This window comes from Giraffa tippelskirchi, chromosome 7 (assembly GCF_054371585.1).
Source record: "Giraffa tippelskirchi isolate mGirTip1 chromosome 7, T2T-mGirTip1v1.2.pri, whole genome shotgun sequence".
Lineage (NCBI taxonomy): Eukaryota > Metazoa > Chordata > Mammalia > Artiodactyla > Giraffidae > Giraffa > Giraffa tippelskirchi.
The window spans coordinates 91,464,037-91,477,555 of record NC_137281.1 but is presented as its reverse complement, the minus strand read 5'-3'; the positions used below and the strand labels follow the sequence as shown (position 1 = coordinate 91,477,555).

Here is a 13,519-nt window from a genome sequence, read left to right as displayed (position 1 = left end):
AGAAAATGTGTAATTAAAAACTTCTGTAAGAATTCAAAATAAAGTATCTATAGCAAGTTTACCTTGGGGGAGCAGAGGTGAGGTGGGATACTTTACAGGACCTCTGCATTATATATATATATTTACTTTTTATATTATTTGAATTCCTTTCATTCCAGAATATGTTTTTATATTTGAAAAGTTCATCAGTTTTGAGATGTAATTTCTTACCAAATTACAAGCTTACTGCAATTTAAGTAAGTGATACCTAAAAGAAATCAATTCATTTCCATAACTTATTTCACAGATAAGGAATTTGAACATCAATTTCTTTGGCTCGCTGAATGAAGGCTGTGCTGTTCATGAAGTACTTTTGAGAATTAAAATGAAGGTAATCATAAGATATTACAGAATACTGTATCTTCTTTTCAAAATTATCTTGGAAAAAAGAAGCTCTAACTCTTAGACTTTTTTTAAAACCACAGACAATATAAAATTACTTTTTAATGTAACTAAATTGAGTCTTAACAATCAACTACAGAATAGATTCCTAAAACTTACCAAGTTGGGAATAGTAACAGCAGGAAAAGAAGCTGAGGAGTGAAAAGTGGAAAAAGGGTACAGAAAATAGAATTAGAGAAAGGAGTAATATCTCTCAGTATAAGCAGGAAAAGGATGACTTTAGAGAGAGTGAGTCCCCACAGAAATACTGTACCTAACAGCTGGCTGTGTTCCCCTGTGATGGAGTTCTGACTCGGGTCTGAAAAACAAACAATTGAAAAGAAAAGAAAAATGAATGAACAAAACAAATAATTTCTTAAAAATCAGCAACAAAAGTCAAACCAAGGAAATAAGCAAAAAAATAAAATAAAATAAAATAATGCTCAAGAAACATTAATGAAAGGATAATAAACATATGACTATTACAAAAAATAATCCCACAGCTTCCTCAAAAAGTTAAACAAATTTGCCATGTGACTCACGGTACATACACAAACAAACTGCAAACAGGGACTCAGATACTTGTAGAACAATGTTTACAGCAGCGTTATACACAACAGCCAAGAGTGGAAATAATGCAAGTTACCTCCAAACATGAATGGGTAAACAAAATGTGGTACAGATGGTCCTTGACTTACAATGGCTTGACTTAAGATTTTTTGCTTTCATGATGGTGCAAAAGCAATATGCATTCAGTAGAAACCATATTTCAAATTTTGATCTTTTCCCAGGCTAGTGATATGCAGTACAATATTCTCCTGTGACGCTGGGCAGGGCAGCACACAGCAACTCCCAGTCAGACATGTAATCAATAGGATAAACAACCATAACAATTCTGTACCTGAACAATCTGTTCTCTACTTTTAGTACAATATTCAGTAAGTTACATGAGATATTCAACACACTGTTATAAAATAGGCTTTGTGTTAGATGATTTTGCCCAATCTGTGGGCAGAAGTGTTCTGAGCTTAAGATAGGCTAGGCTAAATTGGTAGGTAGGTATAGTAAATGCACTCCAAATTACAGTATTTTTAATTCAGGAAGGGTTTATTGGGATGTAATCCTACTGTATGTCAAAGAAGATTTGTATATATATATATACACTGGGATATTATTCGCCATAAAAAGGAATCAAGTTCTGATACACGTGTATATACCCTGAAAACATTACACTAAGGGGAAAAAGCCAGAAACAGAAGAACAAATATTGTATGATTCCATTTATATGAAATATCTAGAAAAGGCAAATTGGCAAATTTACAAAGATAGAAAATAGGTTAGAGGTTAGCAGGGGCTGGGGATTGGAGGTGGAGTTGGGAATAGGATGTTATTATTTAATAAGCCTTAAAAGAATTTCAATCTAAAATAGAACTGGAGCATATAAAATGGCAAGACTCATCCATGTGCCCTCAGGAAGACAAAACTTAAAGACTAAGAGGCTGATTTCCCCAAAATGCCTGACTTACAGAAATAAAGTTTTCTCAGATGATGGGGGATTGATCAGAGGCCTCATTTCAACCCTGGTAAGTTTTGCCAGAGGCATGAACAAGAGATGACCCAAGTTGGGTTACTCTCACAAAGTGGGCTGAACAGAGCTTTGTTTGTGTGGCTAGACTCATTCTGTCTGCTCGGGAAATTTTCAAGGCTGGTCTCTGTTTGTTTTTTATTTTAACTGACTCAAACTGAACTCTCCCCTCTTTACAATCCCTGCCCATAAATACAACCTTTCCTAAACTTTGACCAGACTCATCTATAGCTTACTAGTTTGCTTGTCCTAAATTGCAACTCCTCTGCTATTACTGAATAAACTCCTCTTTTCTAGCTTGCCTCAGTTTATCTCTTCATTTAGGTCAGGGTACAGTTTCTTTTCTTTTTGACAACACAGCATAGCATGTGGAACTTCCCTGACTGGGTGAGCGGGGATCAAACCTGTGTCCCCTGCAGTGGAAGCGTGGAGTCTTAACCACGGGACCACCAGGGAAGTCCCAGAGTTTCTTTTTAAAAAAATTTTTTGGCCATGCAGTGCAGCTTGTGGGATCTTATTAGTTCCCCGACCAGGGATCAAACCCAGGCCCACCCACAGCAGTTGAAAGCATGGAGTTCTAACCATTGGAACGTCAGAGAATTCTGAGAAGACAGTTTCTGTTTGGGGAGGTGAGAAATTTTGGAAACACTGGTAATGATTGCACAACATTGTGAATGTATTTAATGTCACTGCACTAAAAAAATGGTTAAAATGGTACAATGGAAAATTTTGTGCTGTATATATTTTTCTATAATAAAAAGTAAATTAAAAAATAATCACACAAATTTAGCCAATCAATATTAGTTCCATAAAGTAGAAGAATGATTCAGGACCTATGACATGAATTACATTTTCTCTTTAATGATCAAAGAATATGTAGCCATAGCAGCTGCAAGTCAAGACATAAGTAAAGCATTCATTTCTACCAGCAGATATGTTCTGATTTGACCTTAAGATAAAATGACTAAACTGGCTTTTATAAATATCTCTTTCTTCAGTATTCTGTGATAAAATTAGTGGCAATAAACCAAGTTCTTAATCCAAGAAATACTGACAATTGCCAATTAACAACTTGCTTATTTCAAAGGCTTGTAAAGCGTTAAAAGCTCAATAAGGAAAAGACTCTGAGCTCCACTTTCCTCAAAGAGTAAATCTCTTGAGATACAGAGAATTAAACCTGGATTTCTTGAATGTGTTTGGGGAATGTATAATTATGGCTGATTCCTGTTGTTGTATGGCAGAAACCTACACTACATTGTAAAAATTTAAAAACAAAAAATAATATTAAAAAAAATAATTTTAGACCAGGGGTCTATGAACAATGGGGAAAAAATTACATCTTCATTTTCACTAACTTCTAGTTGAAGTCAAGTATTTTTCCCAAATATGATGTAGGCAACAAACTACATAAAAAAAAACTACCTGTGATTTTGTCAACAATAACTGATATTTTCATATCACATTACTGTTGTCTATACCTCATAATATCTTTTAGGTTCCACACTACTTTGAAATTATGGTAGTTATTAGAGTGCCTGCTAGGTTTAAACAGGTTTAAGAATGCCAGAGAGGTCCAAGATACAAAGAATTTTAAGAATTACTATTTTAAACAAAATTCAAATGACAGTTTCCATGGTGTTTTGAAATACAAATGTATACATAATTAAATCTAACACTAAGCAGCCTGGACAGATAGAACCAATCAGAAACTATACAAATTCTGATTTCTGATGTATACAGTATGTATTATATTCTACATAATATAATCACAGAAGACATAAGATAGAAATCTGATTCCTAGAACTAAAGTTTTAAATGCTATGTGAGCATTTAATGATATTATATTTTGAGAAGATTTTCTTCCATAATTTTGTCTTAAGAGAAATTTCAAATTTTTAAAAGATATTTTCCCCAACATGCTAGAAAATGATTTCTCAGTTTTTAATTTATTTGTTTTTTAATTTAAACCAGTTTTATTTCCTATCTAAATAAAGAATATGGATTGTTTTTGTATATAAGACAAAAGTAGGACTAACAGTTCTACAGCATATTAACATATCACACAAGCGCTCTCTCTCCCTCTCTCTCTCTCTCTCACACACACACACACACACACACACACACGGGATGAGAGGGTAACAGGTAGGAAGGCCAGAGGTGTGTACACACACACACATACACACACACACGGGATGAGAGGGTAACAGGTAGGAAGGCCAGAGGTGTGTACACACACACACACACACACACACACACACACACACACACACACACACACACACACACACACACACACACACACACACACACACACACACACGGGATGAGAGGGTAACAGGTAGGAAGGCCAGAGGTCCCCAAGTGGCAGGAGGAAATAAACAGCAAGTGGCAGACTTATTTTTTCCTTCTCTACACAAAATTAGAAGAAGTTTCTTTTAATTCTGTGTTGTAGACACCTGGTTCTGCATGAACTTTTCTCAAACCTTGAGCTAACCGATGCATTTTTCTTATGGAAATGTTTTTCTTAAGCTATGTTAATGAAACTATGTATTTGCTTTGGGATCTGCCTTTCTTCAAAATGGTTCTGCCTCAGTTCAGTTCAGTTGCTCAGTCATGTCCGACTTTTTGCGACCCCATGGACAAACTTTGCCCCCTTTGCTGGCAAAGTTATGTCTTTGCTTTTTAATATGTTGTCTCTAGGTTGGTCATAACTTTTCTTCCAAGGACCAAGCGTCTTTTAATTTCATGGCTGCAGTCACCATCTGCAGTGATTTTGGAGCCCCTCAAAATAAAGTCTCTCATTGTTTCCACTGTTTCCCCATCTATTTGCCATGAAGGGATGGGACCAGATACCATGATCTTAGTTTTCTGAATGTCCGCCTAAGACTAACTTTTTTTCTTTTCTCTAACCTTGGGCTGATAACGGCTCAACAAACAAGTATTCATGTCAACTGTTTTACGGCCGGGGATGACACACCTTGTGGCATTCTATCTCAAAAATGCATACTGTGGGAGAGAAAGTAAAAGTCGGTTGCACAGTCGTGTCCAACTCTTTGCGACCCCATGGACTGTAGCCCATCAGGCTCCTCTGTCCAAGGAATTCTCCAGGCAAGAACACTGGAGTGGGTTGCCAGTTCCTTCTCCAGGGGATTTTCCCAAACCAGGAATCAAACCCGGGTCTCCTGCATTGTAGGCAGTTTCTTTACCACCAACTGAGCCACCAGGGAAGCACATTGTGGGAGAGGGGCCTGGTGAAACTCCCTCAGCCGTGAGGTGTTTCTCTTATCTGATTAGCAGCTTTCTAAGAGAAATAAAATGCCTTGCTAAAAATTAGCAAGGGGCATTCTTTCTGCCCTCTTCTGATGTCTATGTCAAAAGCTTTCCCTATCTCTTTTATACTTGAATAAAATTCTGTTACACAAAAAGCCCCAAGTGGTCAAGCCTGGTCTCTGGCCCCAGATCGAAATCCTCTCCTCTGGAGGTCACAAATCCCATTGTAGTACACAGCTCACGGCAACCACCTTTCACTATCATTACAGAAAAACAGGTACATAAGTAACATGAAAGGAAGAGTAGAGAAAGAATCATATGATTTCAGAACCAGAAGAGCCTTGGTCATCATCTAGATATACTCCAGTGATTCTAAAGGAAAAGTTGCAGAAAAGTTATTAGCATCATCTACTTTCTTCCTAAAACTATACCAACAATCCTTATAAAGATTCTGACTCCCAGATACTGTCACTAATAGGAATGCCTTTATCCATCAGGTGTGCTGGGACAGAACAAAGCTGAGAACCTTGGATTTTAACATACATAACTGACCAGATGAGCGCTTGGGTTAACGAATGACCAAAGACACACCACACTATGACAAAAAAGAAAGGTTGGAGATACAGTCATGACGTTTTGAGAACCTATGTTTAAGTTTCTTAATACTCTGTAATTCTAACTTTCTTGTTCTAAAATAAAGTACAATAGCCTAAAACAAGTTATCTGGAATTGCCAGGGCATGTATCTATGAAAAAAAAAAATCTCAGATAACTCAGATAGAATAGGTATGATTTCAGAGGGGGTTACATAAATGACTTTTTCTTTAAAAGAATTACCACTTTCTTTACTGTATATTTTCTTGCCTTCTGAGATGTGCACACATGATTACATGCATTTTCTACTTAAGCCAAGACTTTTCTCTTGAACATTTTCCTATACGTCCTCTATTTCCAAGGGATGGGGGGTGGGAGCGGGATGGAACCTACAGATTTGGAGGGCAAACTACACTACACCATCTTACATAAGGGATCTGAGCATCTGCACATTCTGGTATTCCAAGAGTAGCGGGGAGGGTCCTGGAACCAATCCCGCCTGGATTCTAATGGACGACTATATTTAAGATGAGTAAAAATAAGTCCACTGTGTAGTTCTTTACAAGTCTTTTCATGTACTATAATTAAAGGAACATAGGGCAATCTTTACTTAATACTTATTTGGTAATATGAAGACTAACTCCCAAGGACCTGCAAATAAATGCTTCATTAATATATGTAAAAGCTGAAACAAGGGCAAATCTAGGAGTAAACAAACTAATGAACCCACTAGAATGAAATTAGCTATGCCTGTAAAAAAGCACAACTGGTAAATGGGCTTATTAAGTTGAAGGGTGTTTCTGGGCATGAAAACCAAACTGTGTTCAACAACGCTCTGAGATATGTCTGGGCACCTTTGTATTGTTCTGTATCTGAACTCTCCCATTCAACATTTTTTCTGCCTGTGTCACTAATGAGGGCACACCCAACCCAAGTTTGCCTAATACTGGGAGTTGTCTGAAATATTACTCAAAATGGTATCTGTTTTAACCAAATAACTTCCTGTAATGAGAACAATTTGCCAATAATGTAACTATTTTAACCCTTTGATAGCCTTCCTAAATTAAGCTATTTCTAAGTCATAATACAACCAGATTATATACAAAAGCTGTGAAACTACAGATAAAAGGGCAGTTCAAATACAAAATAGAAGCATATACCTTTTCACAATGGGTAAATGGCATCAGAAAAGTGAACTGAAACTATTTCCTTGGAACTATAATGATACAGTAGTTTTATAAAATGGGCACTTTCTCAATATATTTAGTTTATCCTGGGCAAATGGTAAAGAACAGAGATTTTATTTCTTGCTCTGTGCCTCACAGAATAGAGAGAAAAAAAATGCTTGTGGGTGGTATTCACTTACAAAACTGTCTCTCAATAAACAGTTTTTCTGAAAAGCATTATTATCTCCCTTAGTTTGTCCATCAGTTCAGTTCAGTTGCTCAGTCGTGCCCAACTCTTTGCGACCCCATGAACCGCAGCACGCCAGGCCTCCTTGTCCATCACCAACTCCCTAAGCCTGCTCAAACTCATGTCCATCAAGTCAATGATGCCATCCAACCATTTCATCCTCTGTCATCCCCTTCTCCTCCTGCCCTCAATCTTTCCCAGCATCAGGGTCTTTTCCAATGAGTCAGCTCTTCGCATGAGGTGGCCAAAGGATTGGAGTTTCAGCTTCAACATCAGTCCTTTCAATGAATACCCAGGACTGATCTCCTTTAGGATGGACTGGTTGGTTCTCCTTGCAGTCCAAGGGACTCTCAAGAGTCTTCTCCAACACCACAGTTCAAAAGCATCAATTCTTTGGCTCTCAGCTTTCTTTATAGTCCAACTCTCACATCCATACATGACTACTGGAAAAACCATAGCCTTGACTAGATGGACCTCTGTTGACAAAGTAATATCTCTGCTTTTTAATATGCTATCTAGGTTGGTCACAACTTTCCTTCCAAGGAGTAAGCATCTTTTAATTTCATGGGTGCAATCAACATCTGCAGTGATTTTGGAGCCCCCCAAAATAAAGTCTGACACTGTTTCCACTGTTTGCCCATCTATTTGCCATAAAGTGATGGGACTGGATGCCATGATCATAGTTTTCTGAATGCTGAGCTTTAAGCCAACTTTTTCACTCTCCTCTTTCACTTTCATCAAGAGGCTCTTTAGTTCTTCTTCACTTTCTGCCATAAGGGTGGTGTTATCTGCATATCTGAAGTTATGATACTTCTCCTGGCAATTCTGATTCCAGCATGTGCTTCTTCCAGCCCAGTGTTTCTCATGATGTACTCTGCATATAAGTTAAATAATCAGGGTGACAATATACAGCCTTGATGTACTCCTTTCCCTATTTGGAACCAGTCTGTTGTTCCATGTCCAGTTCTAACTGTTGCTTCCTGACCTGCATACAGGTTTCTCAAGAGGCAGGTCAGATGGTCTGGTATGCCCATCTCTTTCAGAATTTTCCACAGTTTATTGTGATCCACACAGTCAAAGGCTTTGGCATAGTCAATAAAGCAGAAATAGATGTTTTTCTGGAACTCTCTTGTTTTTTCAATGATCCAGTGGATGTTGGCAATTTGATCTCTGGTTCCTCTGCCTTTTCTAAAACCAGCTTGAACATCTGGAAGTTCACGGTTCACGTATTGCTGAAGCCTGGCTTGGAGAATCGTAAGCATTACTTTACTAGCATGTGAGATGAGTGCAATTGTGTGGTAGTTTGAGCATTCTCTGGCATTGCCTTTCTTTGGGATTGGAATGAAAACTGACCTTTTCCAGTCCTGTGGCCACTGCTGAGTTTTCCATATTTGCTGGCATATTGAGTGCAGCACTTTCACAGCATCATCTTTCAGGATTTGAAATAGCTCAACTGGAATTCCATCACCCCCACTAGCTTTGTTCATAGTGATGCTTCCTAAGGTCCACTTGACTTCACATTCCAAGAGTCTGGCTCTAAGTGAGTGATCATACCATCACAATTATCTGGGTCGTGAAGATCTTTTTTGTGCAGGTCTTCTTGTATTCTTGCCGCCTCTTCTTAATATCTTTTGCTTCTGTTAGATCCCTACCATTTCTGTCCTTTATCGAGCCCATCTTTGCATGAACTGTTCCCTTGGTATCTCTAATTTTCTTGAAGAGATCTCTAGTCTTTCCCATTCTATTGTTTTCCTCTATTTCTTTTCATTGATTACTGAGGAAGGCTTTCTTATCTCTCCTTGCTATTCTTTGGAATTCTGCATTCAAATGGGTTTATCTTTCCTTTTCTTCTTTGCTTTTCGCTTCCCGTCTTTTCACAGCTGTTTGTAAGGCCTCCTCAGACAGCCATTTTACTTTTCTGCATTTCTTTTTCTTGGGGATGTTCTTGATTCCTGTCTTCTGTACAATGTCACAAACCTCCATCCATAGTTCATCAGGCACTCTGTCTATCAGATCTAGTCCCTTAAATCTATTTCTCACTATCACTGTGTAGTCATAAGGGATTTGATTTAGGTCATACCTGAATGGTCTAGTGGTTTTCTCCACTTGCTTCAATTTCAGTCTGAATTTGGCAATCAGGAATTTATGATCCAAGCCACAGTCAGCTCCCGGTCTTGTTTTTGCTGACTGTATAGAGCTTTTCCATCTTTGCCTGCAAAGAATATAACCAATTTGATTTTGGTGTCGACCATCTGGTGATGTCCATGTGTAGAGTCTTCTCTTGTGTTGTTGGAAGAGGGTGTTTGCTATGACCAGTGTGTTCTCTTGGCAGAACTCTATTAGCCTTTGCCCTGCTTCATTCTGTACCCCAAGGCCAAATTTGCCTGTTACTCCAGGTGTTTCTTGACTTCCTACTTTTGCATTCCAGTCCCCTATAATGAAAAAGACACCTTTTTTGGGTGTTAGTTCTAGAAGGTCTTGTAGGTCTTCATAGAACTGTTCAACTTCAGCTTCTTTGGCGCTGCTGGTCAGGGCACAGATTTGGATTACCGTGATATTGAATGGTTTGCGTTGGAAACGAACAGAGGTCATTCTGTCGTTTTTGAGATTGCATCCAAGTACTGCAGTTTGCACTCTTTTGTTGACTATGATGGCTACTCCATTTCTTCTAAGGGATTCCTGCCCACAGTAGTAGATATAATGGTCATCTGAGTTAAATTCACCCATTCCAGTCCATCTTAGTTCACTGATTCCTAGAATGTCGATGTTCACTCTTGTCATCTCCTTTTTGACCACTTCCAATTTGCCTTGATTCATGGACCTAACATTCCAGGTTTCTATGCAATATTGCTCTTTACAGCATCGAATCTTGCTTCTATCACCTGTCCCATTCTCAACTGGGTGCTGTTTTTGCTTTGGCTCCATCCCTTCATTCTTTCTGGAGTTATTTTTCCACTGATCTCCAGTAGCATATTGGGCACCTACTGACCTGGGGAGTTCATCTTTCAGTGTCCTATCTTTTTGCCTTTTCATACTGTTCATGGAGTTCTCAAGGCAAGAATACTGACGTGGTTTGCCATTCCCTTCTCCAGTGGACCACATTCTGTCAGACCTCTCCACCATGCCCCGTCCATCTTGGGTGGCCCCATACGGCATGACTTAGTTTCATTGAGTTAGACAAGGCTGTGGTCCATGTGATCAGATTGGCTAGCTGTCCATGACTGTAGTTTCAGTCTGTCTGCTCCCTGATCCCCTCTCTCAGTGCCCATAGCAATAGTCTTTTTCTGAATTTCCTTTGATAATCATTTCATCTACCATTCTTGGCAGAGAATTTGAAGCAAATGAAAGCTAATCTACATTGTGCATCTAAATATCACTGTACTTTTTAGTCATTAAAGATAGAATCAGTAATTTCATTAAAATAATACAATCAATAATAGAAACTATTGCCTAAGCTTGTAGAAAAAGAAGTAGGCAAGACCAAGGGCAGCAGAAATTATTTAAAGATACCAAATGCCTGAAATCACCAGTCTTAACACATTTCTAATTTTTTCAATTCCAATTTTAAAAAAACCAAAGCAGCATCATCATCATAAGAAGCCATCTGGACTCAAAATTAGGTAAAGATGATTAAAGATGAAATCGAAGACAATTACTCTAACATTCATGTTTATTAGATTCTGCCTCTATTTTGAGTAAGTTCTAATTTTGGTGGGAAACTTAGGAGGGAAAACAAGTTGATATAAAGTAAAATCTGGAAAACCTATCCTCTTTATATAGATCTTGAACTGACTGCAATGAAACTGCTGCTGCTGCCGCTGCCAAGTCGTTTCTGTTGTGTCCGACTCTGTGCAATCCCATAGACGGCAGCCCACCAGGCTCCTCTATCCCTGAGATTCTCCAGGCAAGAATACTGGACAGACCTAAAAAAATTCACATGTGATTGCTGCTGCTGCTGTTAAGTCGCTTCAGTCGTGTCCAACTCTGTGCGACCCCACAGACAGCAGCCCACCAGGCTCCCCTGTCCCTGGGATTTTCCAGGCAAGAACACTGGAGTAGGTTGCCATTTCCTTCTCCAAAGCATGAAAGTGAAAAGTGAAAGTGAAGTCGCTCAGTCGTGTCCAACTCTTCGCGACCTCATGGACTGCAGCCTATCAGGCTCCTCTGTCCATGGGATTTTCCAGGCAAGAGTACTGGAGTGGGGTGCCATCGCATTCTCCGCACATGTGATTAATTGGGTATAAATAAATAGATGGGTGAAAAAATCAGGCAATTTTAAGCAAAGTAATTAAGTAATAAGATGGAAATACAAAGCACTGCCTACAAAAAGTTACTAAATCATTAGTTATTTATACTTGGTGTGTACCCCATAAAGGAAAATCAAGAGATCCTTTCTGATTTTTTTTAATGTAATAGAAATATAACTTTTAAAAGATATTTAGAAGTATCTGCCAAACAAAGATAGTATCTACTGGGATACTGTTGAAACCAAGTAGGACGCTGTAGGGGCTCCTGGGCACGGGAGTCTTTCAGTTCAGCCTCCATGACCTTCCCTGAGTTCCAAAGGGCAGGTTCAAACAGTTGCCAGTCTGGGAAGGGAAGGGATGCAGAGTCAAGAGAGAACAGCCAGGAAACAATAATGCAGCCTTGGGGCAGCGCATAAGAGTAGCTACACAAAGGCCTTAGAATGGGAATAAGCTTGGCATGTCTGGGAAACAACGTGGCTAAAATACAGAGTAGGAAAGTGGTTTTTAAAGAAAGAAAGGTTAGCAAATTAGGTAGCAGATACATCTTGTAGTACTGCAGACTATGGTAGAGTATGATAAGAAAATGATATGAAATAGCTGGAAAGGTTTTAAATAGCAGCATGACAGGTCTGATTAACTTTTTAGAAGATGGAAACTGCTAGTTGAAGAGTGGGTTGTAGCAGGAGCAAGAGTAGGAATGGGAGAACCCACTAGGAGTCTACTGGAGAAATCTCAGAAAGGTATGATTAGGACTCTAGTGAAGATGGTAAAAGTTGAGAGCCTGATGATATATTCCGGAATGAGGGCTCAAGAGTTAGTCTTCAAAGGTAATGTTCCTGTGATTTTAAGTTTTGTAGCCCTTTTCATTTTTCTATTCAATAAATATTTTGAGGGCACCTTCTACATGTGAGCCTTCCCTGATAGCTCAGTTGGTAAAGAATCCGCATGCAATGCTGGAGACCTCATTTCAATGCCTGGGTCGGGAAGATCCGCTGGAGAAGGGATAGGCTACCCACTCCAGTATTCTTGGGCTTCCCTTGTGGCTCAGCTGGTAAAGAATCCGCCTGAAATGTGGGAGACCTGAGTTCGATCCCTGGGTTGGGAAGATCCCCTGGAAAAGGAAAAGGCTATCCACTCCAGTGTTCTGGCCCGGAGAATTCCATGGACTATACAGTCCATGGGGTTGCCAAGAGTCAGACACAACTGAGTGACTTTCACTCACTACATGTGAAACACTGCTAATTACTAGAAATGTAACAATAAAATCCCCGCTATCAAGGAGCTTACATGTTAGCGGAGAAGAGAAAAACAAACAAGCTAAGTGTCAAGAGTAATAAGAAAACAAAAAAGAAAAGCAGAGTAAGAAAAGAGAGGATTAGTGAGGGAATGGTTTGAGTGCTAATTTATAATTTAGAAACTGAATCTAAAAAATGTCTGTCAGATAATGTGACATTTGACCAGAAACTTACCTGCAAGAAGAACACTGCAGGCAGAGGGAACAGTTAGTGCAAAGACCCTGAAGCAGGTACCTGTTGGCTTGTTCAATAAACAGCAAGGAAGCTGTTTATTCTGTTACTCAACAGAATAGCAAGAAGATAAAAGTGGTAAAATGTGGGATAAGAGATGGATGTGTGTCAGGGGCAGGGGCACAGATCATGTGGAGCCTTGTAGGACACAGTAGGGACTTTTACTTTGAGTGAGCAAGAAATCCATTGGAAGGTTTTGATCTGTGTTTTAATATGACCACTCTAGCTCAAGAACAGATTGCAGGAGGCAAGTTGAGCAAACAGAAATTGTTAGAAGGCTTTTACAATGGTCTCAGAAAAGATAACGGCAGTGGGATCAGCTCAGAGGTGCTGAGAAGTAATCAGATGCTGGGTGTGTATCGATGGAAGGATTCACAAGATTAGCATGCTGATGACTGCACATGGGATGGGGGAAAGAAAGGAGTCAAAGTTTTTTCCAACAATTACGTGAACAGAGATGCCATT

The 13,519-nt window shown here is 39.0% G+C and overlaps 1 protein-coding gene across 8 annotated transcripts in view; it reads right to left on the bottom strand.

Moving 5' to 3' along the window:
• Positions 1-13,519, bottom strand: part of SLC12A6 (solute carrier family 12 member 6) — a 94,422-nt gene that overhangs the window by 38,098 nt on the left and 42,805 nt on the right. For 6 of the 8 annotated variants that reach the window (XM_081507010.1, XM_081507014.1, XM_081507018.1 and 3 more), the window contains one exon: positions 695-739. The exons of the other annotated variants lie outside the window; for them this stretch is intronic. In XM_081507010.1, coding sequence (XP_081363136.1) covers positions 695-739 — 45 coding nt within the window. The remainder of the gene's footprint in view (positions 1-694; positions 740-13,519) is intronic. 8 annotated transcript variants of the gene reach the window in all.